Below are 15,839 nucleotides of genomic sequence, written 5' to 3' on the forward strand. Positions count from 1 at the left end.
GCTAAGCTAAGCAGCCAGGCTTTCCCAAGTGTGACCATGGTGTAGTTGCTATTCTGACTTTGAAAAATTACTGCAGGGCTTCTTAGCTAAAGGGGGAGACAGGAAAATGTTGTGGCAGAAGTTGGAAACTTCCCTGCAGTGCCACAGAGCCTGTACTTTGAAATCTAAAATGGACACAACTTCCCCATTAGTCATCATTTTCTGGTTAACCTCAAGATAGCCTTACTGCAAAAGGACTTGTAAAGTTTCTGAACAGAAGCAAAGCTGAGCCATGCAGTACATCCAGCACCCCACCTCAGGAGAGCAGCTTTGCAGATGTTGTTTTCATGCAGCATTCCTTGTGCAGCTTCACTGTACTCTGCCTGTAAGGCTGGGACCTTTTCAACTTTTTTTAAATTACCTGGTCATCCAACAAATCCAGGAATGACCAAACTTTCACTTCCTAATGTTTTGTTAGGATTGGTTAATATGGTTGTTATTGTTATTTGCAAAGACTCCTTTGTGTAATCCTTTTACAAATGAATGTCAAAAGTGAATCACTCAAGGGGATTGGTGTTGCATTTCACTGATAAGATTTAAGGATCTGCCAGTACACACTGTAAAAACAATGTACAAGAAGTAATAAACACAGAGAGAAGGGAAGAAAGAAAAACAAAATATCAAAAAAAAGGTATGGTAAATTATGCAGAAATGTCGTTAACTAAATGAGACATGTTTATGAGAATGCCTCTCTAAAGGGACTGCTAAGGCCCACTGACAAAGTCTTACCCATTTTTCTTTTCCCTGCTTCTGTTGTTTAGATCAAAGTGAATGATTTACAATATCTAACTAACTATAAATGTTATTCCCAATTGTTTAGAAAAGTCTGCCATGCTTATTTCCAATTTTTAAGGCAGGGAATCCTATTTGCCTTAACACCTTTATTTATTTTTATTATAGGCCTATAAAAACATCATCCAGTTTTACTAAACTTGGGCCTGTTTTAAATTGTAACTTACTTGCTCGCTAACTTTCATCTGGTTTTGTCATACATTTCTGTGTTTTCTTTTTTCCTTAGGATACTGTGACCTGGACATGGCAGGGCTATTCGTTGTAAGTTGAAAATTACATACAGAAATTTTTCCCCTGTTGCTAAACAGTCTGCCAAACAGATTCCACTAAGCCAAGACACATGTTCTTCTAGATCTGTTTTTATGAGGGGGAAATACCAGGGATAATGCTGTCATGCAGTAGATTTCATATCTGAATGGCTAGAGAAGGGTTAGCAAAGTATTATTTCCAGTTCCACCACTCTTTTTTTGGTTTTTTTTTTAATTTTCTCCTGTTTCGCACATTAAATTAGAACAAAGGAAAGAAAAGTATTAAAGAACCTTCACAACTGCACTGAAAATATGTCTGGAAAATACTTTTCACTTTACAAACATTCATTAAGATGTGCATTTTCAGAATCCATATACCACATTTTCATATGGAATATGTAGTGTATCTAGGTACAGTAGTCCTGATTTGTAAAGATCAAGTGTGCATTTCTGCTTTAAAATCACAGTGAAATGAGTAATTCAGAAGTAGAAGTGACTACGCTTATTCTCTTTAGCAGTTTCTTCCTCCCCCAAGTTTATCTGTTGATCCTAAAATTTGTGACTTTTTAAAAAAGCCCTGATGATCCTGACCCTACTGGCACTTCATTAACACTTCTGTGTAAATGTTACTGTAATTTGAAAAGTGATTAGCAAATACTAACAAATCCAATTCTGCATAATGAAGTTACTGGTCCTATTTTGCAGCTGAGAGAATAAAAGATAAAGTAAAGCTTCTTCTCAAAATCAAAGCTCTTAAAGTTTAAAATCCAATGTCCATGGACCTCCTTAAAGAGAGGGAGATGTTTTACTGGCCAAAGAGCTGTGCAGAATTGTTAATGTGCATGAGAGCAGACAATAAGTTGCCTGCCTGTGAGCAAGCAGCAGCTATATACAGAAGCCCTGTTAGAAAAAATGTGAAAAGTAACTTTTTGGGAAACTTCACTGCAAGGTACTTAAAAACCTTGCCTAATACTAGCTTTGGTTTTTTGTGCTTTGAAATGTTTAATCTACTGACATGCAAATTCTTTTATTTTAAATAAGTAAAATTTATTTTTCTTCGTCTTTTTGCCTGCAGTAAAGAGCTCTGCATAATGACAATGTGTCAGATCTTCACAAGAATAGAAGTTGAGGTAAGAATTGGAAATATTTTTGTATTAAGATTTAGCAGCCAGGGAATTTCTGCTTTAATATAAATGCATTCTTCACATTATTAGTTATTTTTAGTGAAAAATAAATGTCTCAGAAACAAGAACAAGCATCATAGTAAATAATAGATTTAATTGGTTGTCCATATGTATGTATCATACTGATGAGTTTCTAAGACAGCTGCCAGAAATGACTTTATTTTTAGAGCATTATAAAATCACTGTTAATTATCACCACATGAAATGGTGATAATGTAAAAATGTTCTACAGATGTTAAAACCAAAAATTAACATACATTCTTTCAAAGGTAACAGCTTCTTTTTCCCACCTCCCCATTTCTCTGATCCCTTCAAAGTAACCTTCTCTTCCTCACCATCTCCCCAGACTGGACTCTCATAGATTTCTACAACTAAGAGCTCATTCAAGTACTTATGCTGAGCCTCATATAAGGAACCAGTTCCCTTGATCATTAAATCCACTGCACAGCACAGGGACAGGTGAATGACAACTGAAACAACATCCACACTTCTTCATGTGAGCACCCACACTCTAACTGCTCCCTGCCAAAGAGGCAACTTTCAAAATACATTCCTTACCAGACCACAAAGGATTGTCAGTGTGGACTGAGGTGGTTTAGGAACCTGAGGAAGGGGAGAAAATGACATGTTTTGCTGTTTATTTGCAAAACACAGAATTTAGCAGAATCCAAAGCTTTATGAATACAAGCAGTGTTATTAATGCTAACAATTGGCAATCTAGTCTGTGTTGTGGAACAGTGAAATTAATTTTAAGGGAGCATCTTATTACTGTATAGTGCATGCATTAGACACATTTTTAGAGGGTGTAATCAAGAGACAATTCTCCTAATAATTTTGTTCAGTTGGGCATAGCTATGTGATTTATATACATGGGAGCAAGGAACAATTAATGCAGCCCTTCCAATAGAAGGAAGAGCATTATTTTCCCTACTTCAGAACAGAACTCAAACTTGTTTTTAAAAAAATAAATTTCATGTTCCAAGAGATGAAACTGAAACATGAAAAAATTTGCAGCACAGCAGCGTGTGTCCCTAAAATGAAACTAATTTCTTAGCAGCAGTGCAAAAGCCTTTCAGTTTCTAAAAGGAGAAGGGACACATTCTCCTGTGGAAGGAGGGACTCCAGCTACTCTTTTTAGAAATGGACATTTCTGTTGCTGTTCCATCCTGTGTGTAAGTAGCCTCCCCACTCCCACCAGTCTTGGAGTGCCTGTACCTGCTGTGCAGGAGCAGTGATGGGCTCCAGGGCTGTGTGTCCATGTCCAGTCCAGCTCTAACACACTGGGATATTGCACATGGAACTGAGCCTGGCAGGAAGCTTTAGGGCTGCAAAAAATACAGCAATTGCCAAATTCTGTAAGAAGAGAGACTAAGTCACAAGGAGATCAGAGAAATATTTTTGCTGCTGAAAGAGGTGTGAAGAATTTTTTTACAGGACTGAATTTGACTGGGAAGCTGTACTTGCCACTCTCCAGCAGAGCTGTGAGATCATGCAGCCACTGCAGGAGGTCAAGAAACCAAATTCTTGCTCCTCAACTGTTGTTTCTAGCAAACAGGTTTTATGAATAATTGTAGGGGGGGTTTTTGAAGGGGATGAAGGTGGTGTTTAAGCTGCCAGGAATTTACCTCAGCCTCAAGTGAAGTCATGACCACTGTCAAAGCCATGGCCATGTTTGCGTAGATAAACCCAGAGTTATGACTTCATCTCACCCAGGGGTGTCAGAGATTCCTGTGTGCTGTGTGCCTGTGCTTTCTCAGTTTAAGAGTTATGTGACTTCTGAATGGAGTTATAATAACCAGGGACCTATTCCAGACCTTGAACAAAGCTTGCAACTGCTTACAAAAGGAATGAAATCTCAAATATTCCTGTCAACAGCTGGACCTCTACTTTCCTTACAGGGGAGACAACTTTTAATTATAAACAGAAAATTTTTATGGTTATTTGACAGATAACCAATTCTATAAACTCACTGGTTTTAATCATAAAGACAAAGCATTCCTTAAAAGCAAACTTTAAATGTCTGCTCAGGATAAACTGTGTTTATATGGGACAGTTAGCACTGTAGTGCAGTGTAACTAAAGCGACACACTGGCACATAATTAACAACTTTCCTCCAATGAACCATGAGCAGCACTGTATTTTGGAATCTTTATATTCTAGGAATTAAGGGCAGGGTGCAGAGCAGCAGAACTCAGATTAATGACAACCATAGCTGGGAAAAGGCACAGTAAACAGAGCTGTGAGCAAACACTGTAGACTGAAGTAGGAAGAGCAAAGCACTCCTACACACAAACCACTTTGCAAACAGGTGCTGGTTCATGCCACAATAGATAATAGTTCATCCTGAGGCTGTTTTGGTGAAAAGGTGCTTCCAAGTCCTTACATAATATTACTGAATCCTCAATAGTAAACAAGTTTCCATTTAGATAACTGGGGTGTTTCCTAGGTGTGGTGGGAGAGGGTTTGTTGGGATTTTTACCTTCTGCTTAGAGTTCCAAAATTGTATCCAGTTAGTGTGCTACTTACAACACAGAACTATGATTCCTTAATGTTTTTGTCAGGGGGGAAAAATGTACAGAAAACGTATCAGTCACATGCTGACAGATAAAAGGTATGAGTTGGGACTACAGCGTGTATTTTAAAACACTAAAACTCTCTCACACACTAGTCTAATATATATCACTTAAAAAGGATCTCTGAAAAGAAGTATTCAGTATTTCAAGCTCACATTCTTAACAGTACAGCATTTAATCTTCTAAGTGTGTATTTATTATACTTTCCTTCTTTGGAGGGTTGATTGTACATCTTAAAGAAGCTTCTACCAGTCCTTGAGAGTTTTGCAGTAAATCTCATTTGTGTGGGGAGGGCAGAAGAGCCTGAGCAGTTTCTGAGGTGGCTGAGACCTCTAGTGCCCAGTCCTTTCATTGCATGGCTGATGCTTTTCTCCTGTTCTCCCGCACTCAAAACAAAAAGAAGAAAGTGCTCATGTTCCTAATGAAGTGGTAACTATTGAATTGATTGGATAACTCATCCCTTTCAGTTTCTGCCTGTTCATGTTCCTACTGAGGAAGAAAAGAGTGATCCAATTCTTTTTGCCAACAGAGTCCGACAAACCATGGCAAAGTGAGTAACTGATCATCAGTAAAACCTCTGAGAACTGTTCTTTTATATCCAGCAATTCTATATACAGCCTAACCATAAAGTACAATTTAATCAAGTTCTGGGTATTACACATAGGAATTGCTCTAGATTTTCACTAAGAGGTGTCAAAATCCTATACTAAATTACCCCGATTGTTTTTACATGGAACACAAAAAAGATATACATTGGAACATAGTATGTTCAATTCATAGAAAACTGGAATAAAATGATCTCTCCTTGCTTAGAAAGGACAAGTGGGTAGTGGTTTGTTCTCCAGCATTACTGGGCTGCATTTGCAAGACTGTAAATCTTAAAAGCTCATGGTGCTGCCATAAAGTAGTTTCACGGTGTGGTTTCACAGTTTCATGAAATGGTGTATATTGCTTTGTCCTACTTGCAGCAGTGCAAGAGTGAATTAACATTTGTTTTGCATATCAGAGAAGGGCAACTGCCTACAATAAGTTACTTTCATATATAAGAAATTGATTTTGATTTTCCTTAATTTTATTTCAGTGCTTTGAATTTGCCAATCACTGATCACACTTTTGAAGATTGCAGACTGATGATTTCAGCAGGACAGTTGACTTTACCCATGGAAGCTGGGCTGGTGGAGTTCACCAAAATTAGCAAGAAACTCAAGTAAGGGAAGTTTTATTGTTTGGTAGCATAAATACTAAAGTGCTGCAGGTGTTGATGGCCATCTGCCAAAGGTTAAATAACCAGACTACAGACTTGGCCATGTGTAACATAGTGTATTTAAGCATACAACTTACATAAACTACAAGGAAATCAGAGATGAGGAAAATCCCAGTAAGGACTAATCCCGAGTAATTTTTGTTGCCAGCGTTGCCAGAGAAAAGATTGTTCTCACCAAAGGGTGAGTAAAGCAGAGCAGTACCTATTTGAAGCCCTCAATAGTAATCTTGGTGGAAATTTAAATTGCTTTAGTGGTGAGGCACTGACAGCTTGTGGCAGGAAGTAAAAAGCCTTCTTTCCAGCCTGAAACTTCAGCTTACTGTTCTTAGTTTTACTGTGCAGCCATGTGTCACTAGTGATGTCAGTTTTTTCTGTCTGGATACGGTGGAATTTGAGGACTGAGCCATGTAACCATACTCCATCAAATAACCTGGCATGGCTGTGGTGAAATCTGAGTGTGTCCAATAAATCTTGACTTATTATTAAGTGCTATATATCCATTTATAGAATTCTATCTGGAATAGTTACATGGCAGCCCTAATTATTCTTACCGAGGTGCAGTGGTGTTTTTTGCAGAGATCTGACAGTTCTGAGGCTCTAGCACTACTGCTGTTTGGGTAGAGAGCTTGCTAATAGAGCTGAGACCTGCTCCCTCTGTCAAGGAAATACTTACCCTAGAGCATGATGCAGAAAAATACTATTAGACCTGAAAATATGGTAATGAAAAGCTCTCTGCTGGAGCAGCCTAGTAATTGAACAGACAATTCTAGGTTTGGGAAGTTATTCTGTGGAAGTCTGATGTACCCAAGCATAGAACTGCCTGCTTTTAATATTAATAACCAGACGGGAGCAGTCCTTAATTACTGATTTAAAGTAAAATATCTTGTCTGAACTACAGCATTAGAAATGCTGTACACACATGCCCTGTTTGGCAGTTTTTCATCTTTGAACACTGTAATAACTCCTACTGAATTCCATCTGTCCAAGAACTGCTGTATAGAAATATCTCCTCTCTCTCATGTTTCCATAGCCTAAAATGGAATCATGTCAGAGAGCAGCTGGATACTTTTGCTGCTATTGCAAGTGCTTCCAAAGGGGGAAGAATTGGAATTGAGGAGTTTGCTGAGTACTTGAAGCTGCCTATTTCAGATGTCCTCAAAGAGCTTTTTCTACTTTTTGACAGGGTGAGTAATTGGTTAACTGACTTGTTGACAATATTTTGTTAGACATCACGTACCAAAACTATATTTATTATAATTCATTATGTCCAGCTTAGTAAATGCTTCTTGGTTAACAGTTTCTGTAAGCAAGGTAGGTGACTTACGGTTTTTTTCATAAGTTTCAGTGGAGAAAATATTCATTATTTTCTGCCTTGTGAGATAGCAGCCATCTGGCAGTATCAGACAATAATCTTCACGCTGGTAATAGCTGAATATTTTCCTTGGCCAACTGCAGATTTTGATCTTATGTATATTTTGATAGCTTAGTTAGCTGTTGTAATTAATTAGATAATTTAAGGCAGAGTGAAGCTAACTGGAGTGTTCAGGAACACTGGAGTGTTCCTGCTGTGCTTGTGAATGCTGCTGTTAGACTGCACAGGGACTCCTCTTGCTTCTCTCCATCAGTAAAGGGAGTTGTGTGTTAACATGATCATTTAGGCTTTACCCCTAGTCAGTGCTAATCTCTCCAATTTTCTTCTTCTCTCTGAGGATGACAAAAATGGCTCCATTTCTCTCTATACCAGAAGCATCAATGACTAGAGCAGAGATAGATTAATCTTAATTCTAGTCCTCAACTTGTGCTGCAGTGCACACAGCCTGTTGTCCTGCAGGTGCCTGTGGACTGGAGGTTTTCTGTTACCATCAAAGCTTTCCCAGCTCACCATCACTCTTGCTGATCAGTTAGCCTTAGCAGTACACCTGTCCTTGGGAGGGCATGGTATATGCTCATTAAAACTCTTTCAGGATCTTTCCACATAAAATCTTGTACAAGCTCTAAAATAGGAAAGAGTGAAATGTATTTCTTGAACTGCTGAATGCCTTGAAGCTCCTAGGTACTCATTCTTTTGTCATTCCTGCTTCCCCATCTTGGACCATTGGCTCCTGAGGCATGTGGTCTGAGTCCTGATGCACAGTACCTACATCAGAAATGTGCAGTGGCAACCAGAGTAATTAAGGGCAATCATACTCCTTTCACTTTCTGTATATGGTGCAACGTCAATGACTAGAACTAGTAAAGTAATGCTCAATTCACTAAAATTTTGAGGGACTAAAAGATGGTGAAAACAAAGAAGTGCAAGGCTGCGTTCACCTTTAAGGAGATCAGCACAACTGGGGAACAGTCAGGCTCATCTAACAGGGATGGTTTCAGATTGCTTCAGGTATGAGCACAAGCATTCGGAGACTTCTGCTTTGTGGGTTTCAACCTCATTATGTTTTTTCTCTAAAATGGTTCCTTCCTCAAATCACATAAACATAACAACGCAAAGAAGAAAAGAAATAGGGGCGTATCTACACCTGACAGAAACTAATGAGGCGTAACTGGCAGCCAGAAACATGCACAGACACGGTGAAGTCTAAGCATGCAGATAAGCTGTGTTTTACCCACGCCCAAGTCAGACACAAAACAGCTTCAGAGAGCTACAGAACACTGGATCTCCGAGTAACTCACTTCAGAAAATCTTCACGATGTTCCTTGCTAAAGCTTTGCTGAGTGGAGGAAGTGGAGGAAGTGGTAGCAGTCGTGGAGGAAACCTTGTACGTGGCCTTGGAGGGCTCCTGACAGGAGGTGGAGGTGCAGGGAATATTGGAGGACTTGTTGGAGGTCTCGTCAACCTTATAAGTGAAGCAGCAGCTCAGTATAATCCAGAGCCACCTCCACCTCCTCGCAGTCATTTTACAAATGTGGAAGCTCAGGAGAGTGATGAGATCAGACAATTTCGTCGCCTGTTTGCCCAGCTGGCTGGAGATGATATGGAAGTGTGTGCCACCGAGCTAAGGGACATCCTGAACAAAGTCCTCTCCAGACACCAAGACATGAGGGCGGATGGCTTCAGCCTGGACACCTGCCGCAGCATGGTCGCCGTCATGGACAGCGACACGAGCGGGAAGCTGGGCTTTGAGGAGTTCAAGTACCTGTGGAACAACGTCAAGAAGTGGCAAGGTGTGTACAAGCAGTATGACACTGATCAGTCAGGCACTGTTGGGAGAGCCCAGCTGCCCAGCGCCTTGAGGGCTGCGGGGTTCCAGCTGAACGAGCAGCTGTGCCAGGTGATCGTGCGCAGGTACGGCGCCGAGGACGGCAGCATGGACTTCAACAGCTTCATCAGCTGCCTGGTGCGCCTGGACAGCATGTTCAGGGCCTTCAAGTCCCTGGACCAGGATGGAAGTGGCCACGTCAGAGTGACCATTGAAGACTGGCTGCAGCTGACCATGTATTCATGAAGGCGTGCAAAGAAGAGGCTTCGTGTGGAAGATACGCCTGGACGACTACACTGCTCTGCTACACTGCTGTGGTCTTTGCCTGTAGTCTTTCTAGGGCAGATGTAGCAGTGGATGGCTCAGCTTAGAGTGTAGTGATTCCTCTTGTGCTTGCACTAGTCTGCTTTTCTGAGGGGTTTCTGTAGGTTGTTGATTGGGCTGTTGCATAAGTTAAGAAAATTCTAAACTCTAAGGTTAGGGAATATATTGGAAGGATCGAAGCTTAGTTACTGTGTCATGTAAAGTAGCTTGTATACTAGTATAGCTATTTTGTTAAAAAGCTCCTAAGTTCGGTGTTGATGTTGATGTTGCTGTTCTGATTTGTCAGCAGTCACTAAGCTGGAATAAAGGCTGTTTGCCTGAAGGCAGTCACTGGTAGAGTCTTGTGCAGTTATTTCTAACAAGGGGAACAACATTAGAGTTGCAATAACTGTAATGATCAGTGAACTTACATAATCATTCAATTTCCTTTCTACTTCTGCTTTTTCATGCTTGGCTGCTGAAGCAAAGCCTCAGTTTTACTGCCAGTTCTATCTGGTGGCCAGGACAAAATTGAAGACTTGTATGAGGCTACTTTGCAATGATCTCCTTCTACAGTTCCATGAACTAGTCTTTTCTCTCCTTCCTTCAAGCCTAAACATAGTTATAAAGCAAACAACTTAAAATACTACATTTATATTTAGAGAAACTTGAAATAATTATGCAGTCACATAGCAGAGAGAGAGCCAAAGTCAACCTTTGGCTATCTGAGTGAAATTTTATCAGAGTGCAGCATCCCACTCAAGGTAGTTATGCAGTTCTGGCTAAGATGTCAACTTCTGAGTAAAAAAATAAAAGGAATAACATGAACTGTCAAAAGTGCATTTCTTTGAATTAAGGATTACATTGTTGATCACAGCTCTTGCACAAGGCAGATTTCTTGGCAAGGCTCTGCTGCTTTAAACGAAAATTGTCTTGGGTGTGTGTGAGCTGGCTGGAATGTGAAAGGAGGAGTTAAATCGGCAGCCAGGCACTAGAGGCAGTATCCAGATGTGAGAGAGAGCCTCTCTCGAATGTCCCTGCCCTTCCCCAGGGACACAGCAGTGATTCATTGAGAAATACCACACAATACCTGCAGGCCATCTGCATATTAATGGGATGCTCTGGTTTGGTTTGATTTGGTCTGTTAATTTCCATAGGTTTGATTTCTAAATCTTGCACTTAGCAAATAGTGTTTTTCAAATTGATGAGATATCCTCCCTGGTAAACTTGCAGAAACCTTTTACTTGAAACTAACTTAAAATTTGTGCCCAGATTTTTTTCTTCCTGCGCTTTGTCTAATAGCAAACAGAAAAATATTCATACTATCCCAGAGAAAGGAGGCCAGTTCCTTCCTAATGGCATTCAGCCTCCTCCCAGGTCTTCAGTGGAAAAGCACTCAGTTATCCATTGTGCCATGTAGTGCCATTTGGGCTCTGAGTAATAGAAAAGTGAAGAGGAGGTAAAGTGTGATATCCTCCTCTAAAGTATTGATGCAGTAATACTTTATACTGCATCTGGCTTGCAGTCCATGTGCAAATCTAAATATACTTATGACAGTGCAACTTTCTTGTTTTCCAAAGTCTAAGATTTACTGTATTATATAAAAAAACCAACAACAAAACCCCAGTTACCACAGCATGCTATAGAGAAAATAGTAGCAAAAAATTGGCTTCCCTAAAGAAAACAAGAATCCTTAATTATGTTTTGATTGCTTTGTGTAGCATAACTACAAATACCCAAGTTCTGATGTTCTACTTTACCATGAAGAGAACTGAAGGTTAGCTCACACATTGCTTCCTTAAAATATTTTTGGGTACATAGGCTGCAGACACAGTTAGATATGCATAGAAAGACAATTGCAGTGATGTTACACAAGCACTTAAAGTTTTCCTGTATTTTCAGTTTAACTTCCATTTCTTTTCCCAGGCAGCAACCCCATAATTTCTCCTTAACCAGAATGCCAGAGCATTTGGAAGTTAGCCAGCATCCTAGAGTTTAGTAGAACTAGTTGCAACATGATCTTGCAAGCATAGTAACTTTATTTCCTACTAAAATGGCTGGAGTTCTGTCTATCAGACTGCACTCAGATTTGATTACTGAGTTTTCACATTCTAATGAAAGTAATATAACCTTTTTTTGTCTTTTTTCTTGTCATATTTCCATGTGCAGCCACAACTGTGTTAACTTCTTTCAGAAGTTGTTCATAATTAAATTATTTTAAATTATTTTACTTCCCAGTTCTTTTACTGTGATGCATATTCTTAGCTTTGAAAATAAATTTTAAAAATATTCAAATCCCATCAAACAATCCTTTGCTAAGAATACGGTCTGCAAAAGTGTCCAAAATAATATTCTATGGAGCTTTGAACAGTTATTATCTGCACTGTCGCTTCAGTTGTTTTAAGACTTTATGTTTGTAATGTTACACTTTAAATTTAGATCTCTTACCTCTGAGAACCACAGTGTGAAGAAAATACTGAAAGTCAAACTCTGCACCACAATGAGAGCACAGATTTGTAAATAAAACAATGTGTATGGGACAGCCTTTTCCTTTTCTAATGATTAAAAACTGTCAAAGTTATAACCCTTAGACACCCATGAAAGTAACTTAAAAGTTCATATCTTATTCAGATCTTTGCTCAAAAGTTTACCTGAAAGTCACAGGTTTATGAAGTACAAGATGTTCAAAATCAATCAAAAGATCAATCAAAAAGATTGGTTAGACCATCAATATAAGAAAATAGCAGTTATCTATGCAAAAGAGTCCTGCATTGGTTTTGAAGGCTCAATAAAATTACATCTTAGAAGTTTTAAAATCTGTGAAATAGCTTGATGATGACAGGTTAGTAATACTAATTTCATTATATTATTACACATATTTTGTTAGTCAAGAACTATCCGAAAATCTAAACTCAATTACTAAAATCCCTGTTTCATAGCACCAAAAATTTTCAAAGCAGTCTACAGGGCAGCCTTAGCTCCCCTGGCATAATATACTGTTCAGCAGCAGAAAACCAAGAGTAGAAAGGTTTAAGGTTGGTATTAATGTCCACTCAAGTGGACATTAGAAGCTGGTAGGAGAGCCAGAAATAGAATCCTGGTCTGGCTCTTCGCTGCAGATTTACCCAGCTGACCACCCCTCACTCACTTGGCTGGAAAAGTTTTGTGTTGTTCTCATACATAGGGACTCCACTTCTTAAGAAAATGTTTGTCTTGTTGAAATGCAAAACATATTATCCACAAAGGGAACTCTGCTTTACACTTCAGTTTGCTTTCAAAACATTTTTGATGAATGCCCTTATTGTGAATATTCAAAACAATGTCTTCTTGTCTACTTGTCAACTCTATTATGCTGTCATTACCTGCTCCGTGTCCCACCATGTAAGTTTTGCAGGTGCCTTTTGCCCAGACAGATGTTTCCCAAAACACTCAAGAAACTTCCGGTGTGGTGGCAGAAACACCACTGACATAAGCATAGATTTCATCAGGCATCTGCCATTCTCCTTAATGTAATGCAGCTTACACAGAATTAATCATAAATCCCATCAAAGCAAGCTTCAAATGTTTTGTTGATGTAACTTTGTAGTTAACACATTGAAATGTTTGTTCAGATCAAAACTGGAATTATTACAGAGGCTGTTTCAATGAATTCCTTGCCTTTCTCTGGCTTAAAAGGTAGGACAGTGCACTGGCTTCCAAATAGCATTCAGGGCAGTGCATAGGCTTCAGAGGAAAGCTTATGATAAACCAGGTAGATGTGGTTGTCCTTTCACTGACATATATTTTATTGCTGAAGGTTCAAACTCAAAACAGCGTCCTCACTCTCATCCTGTTGATGCTGCTTTGTCTTTCATTGGTCTCTGAACTTCAGCAAGTGCCAGCGCTGCATGCTCTGCTACAGTTACCTCAAACATGTGGATTCCAGTTATTTTTAGAGCCTTCCTGAAGGCCATGTATTAAAGAAAAAACTTTAGTTTGTTTTAAATCTTTGTGTTTTGTTTGTTCATAAAATAGAAATCCATACCCAGATTGTAGCTATTGAAAGCATGTATGTTGCTACTCCAGCCTCAGTATGACAGATTTAGTGAGCTCTTAGGGTTTTTCCCGGGAAGAACAAAAACCTCGAGTATTGTAAACTGTCTTAGTGCATGTGTTGTGTTTGATTCACAGAAGAGCTTTTAAAGTGATTTGCAGTATTAACTCTAACTGCTGCCATGCATGTTTGGGTTACAGAATGGAGATGGCACCATTGACTTCAGAGAGTATGTAATTGGTCTGTCTATCCTTTGTAACCCAGCCAACACAGAGGAGACTATTCGGATGGCATTTGAGGTAAGTTCAATTTAGCGTAAATCTACAAACCTGACAAATCAACACTGACTGTAAGTCTGTTAGCTTTCAAATCATAAGTTTATTGCTTCAATCTGTTATGCAAATGTGAGTAATTCTCTTAAATCAATTGACATTTAGAGTGTGAAAGGTAGGGGAAGAATTGCAGGCATCACAGAGAAGAGTTTCAAAAGCCATCTAAAGGCACTAATGAATATGTAACTTGGCAGGCTAACTCCAAAAATGATTCAGCAGCACTTGTAGTTTTTTTTGCCTGAGGTTTTTTCTGCTGTGATTCTTCAATGTCACAATAGATGGAGTAATATCCTCTTGTGGGTCAAGCTTCACTAGAGTCATTGTTCTTAACAAAGAGGAGGAATAAAAAAGATCCAGGGCTGTTCAGGACTGGCACATTGAAAACTGGGCTGCATCTAAGAGCTGCTAGCTTGTCCTCTGGTGCCCTGATAGTACAAGCAGTAAAGGAGCAGTAGCTCCTTTCACATCTCAGGTGCATGCAGACAATACATGACCAGGCATGCCCATGTTGTGAATCCTTGGCTCTTTTTTTAGTAGCTCTTTGACACAGATCCAGTTGTTTTACCCATTAATCTGGTCTTATGAACTGTACTGAACAACATATTGAGATACCACTCATGTTCATTGTAAGCTGGATGCTTCCTAGTATTGATGCATACTTGGGAAGTACCAGAGATTTTTTGGCAATCCATTATATCCACTGGCTTCTTTTCAGATAAGCACTAGAGCTTTTCAAGGTGATTTGTTAATTTTTGGGGATGTTTTATCAGTACAGGTTCCAATGAAGAAGAAAGCCTAGCAGCTATTGTTGCTGTTCTATTGTGTTGTTTCCTAGACTATACTGTTCGGTATGTTAACAGATGTGCTGATTATAAAATCAGTAATTTGTTTTAATTTCCAGTTTCAGCACAAAACAACTCATTTAGCTGGTTAAAGCCTGCTTCAGTGTAAAATGGAACTGTGGGTTCCTTTTGCTACTTGTTTTCTGTGCCACTAAATGTCTTTTCTTTCACAATGGCAAAGTTTGCCTGTAGGAAGTATTTAAGAATTACAGCCATCCGTCCCTTGTATTTCTCCAGGGGTGATTCATAGCAGATGGTTACTGTCACTGCACTGGGCAGGATGGGATGATCAGTGTACATCAACTGCCTGCATTCCAGGAACCAAAATTCCTTGTTAATTACAATAACATTGATTATTAATTCCTTAGTGAGTGATCAATCACATACACTAAAATTTAGGTATGTCAGAGCATAAACTATGATAGCAAATTTAATCTGTCAGCAGATTATCTTTGCTATAACCTAACAAAAATGGAGACTAAAACCGAAGATGTTCCAGTATCAACTGGCTGAATCCAGTAGACTCTTAGCATAGCTCATGGTGGCAATAAACATACATCTTTGTTTATGTTTTATCCGTGAACCAACGCTGTGAGGTTTGTTTGTTTGTTTTGGCAGAATGTCCTATTCCAAGCTATAGCATGGGCATTGCTCTGTAAGTGTCTGCTTAGTCTTATTCCAGGCTCTTCAAATCCCAGGCATTGTTCACAGAGCTGCTGAGTGCTAGAAAGCCACGATGAGTGGCTAATGTGCACAGAGGGTTCATAGCAAAGTGATGCCAAAGTATTTCTGCCCATTTTGTCTCTTCCAGCTCTTTGACATGGATGAGGATGGCACTATAACAGAAGATGAGTTTGCTTCTATCATTCAGTCAGCACTGAGGCTGCCTGAGCTTGATGTTTCTGTGCTCTTTAAAGAAATAGATGCAGATGAAACCGGGAAGCTCTCGTATGGTAAGTTACATCCTTTTGTTAGAAAGAATTCTCTGATTGTCATATTGACAGGGGGTTTCATTTTTTAATTCCCTCAACG

General features: G+C 39.3%; 2 protein-coding genes across 2 annotated transcripts in view; both read left to right on the forward strand.

The window, feature by feature from the left end:
* The window catches only part of LPCAT2 (lysophosphatidylcholine acyltransferase 2), a 29,177-nt gene that overhangs the window by 11,559 nt on the left and 1,779 nt on the right, over nucleotides 1–15,839 (forward strand). The window contains 7 exon segments of the mRNA XM_036390487.2: nucleotides 1,058–1,092; nucleotides 2,155–2,209; nucleotides 5,304–5,386; nucleotides 5,918–6,043; nucleotides 7,131–7,284; nucleotides 13,834–13,932; nucleotides 15,619–15,760. Coding sequence (XP_036246380.1) covers nucleotides 1,058–1,092; nucleotides 2,155–2,209; nucleotides 5,304–5,386; nucleotides 5,918–6,043; nucleotides 7,131–7,284; nucleotides 13,834–13,932; nucleotides 15,619–15,760 — 694 coding nt within the window.
* CAPNS2 (calpain small subunit 2) lies at nucleotides 8,773–9,593 on the forward strand. Its single transcript, XM_036390489.2, has one exon. The coding sequence runs from the start codon at nucleotides 8,788–8,790 to the stop codon at nucleotides 9,541–9,543; it is 756 nt and encodes a 251-aa protein (XP_036246382.1). The 5' UTR covers nucleotides 8,773–8,787; the 3' UTR covers nucleotides 9,544–9,593.

This window comes from Molothrus ater, chromosome 12 (genome assembly GCF_012460135.2).
Source record: "Molothrus ater isolate BHLD 08-10-18 breed brown headed cowbird chromosome 12, BPBGC_Mater_1.1, whole genome shotgun sequence".
Classification (NCBI taxonomy): domain Eukaryota; kingdom Metazoa; phylum Chordata; class Aves; order Passeriformes; family Icteridae; genus Molothrus; species Molothrus ater.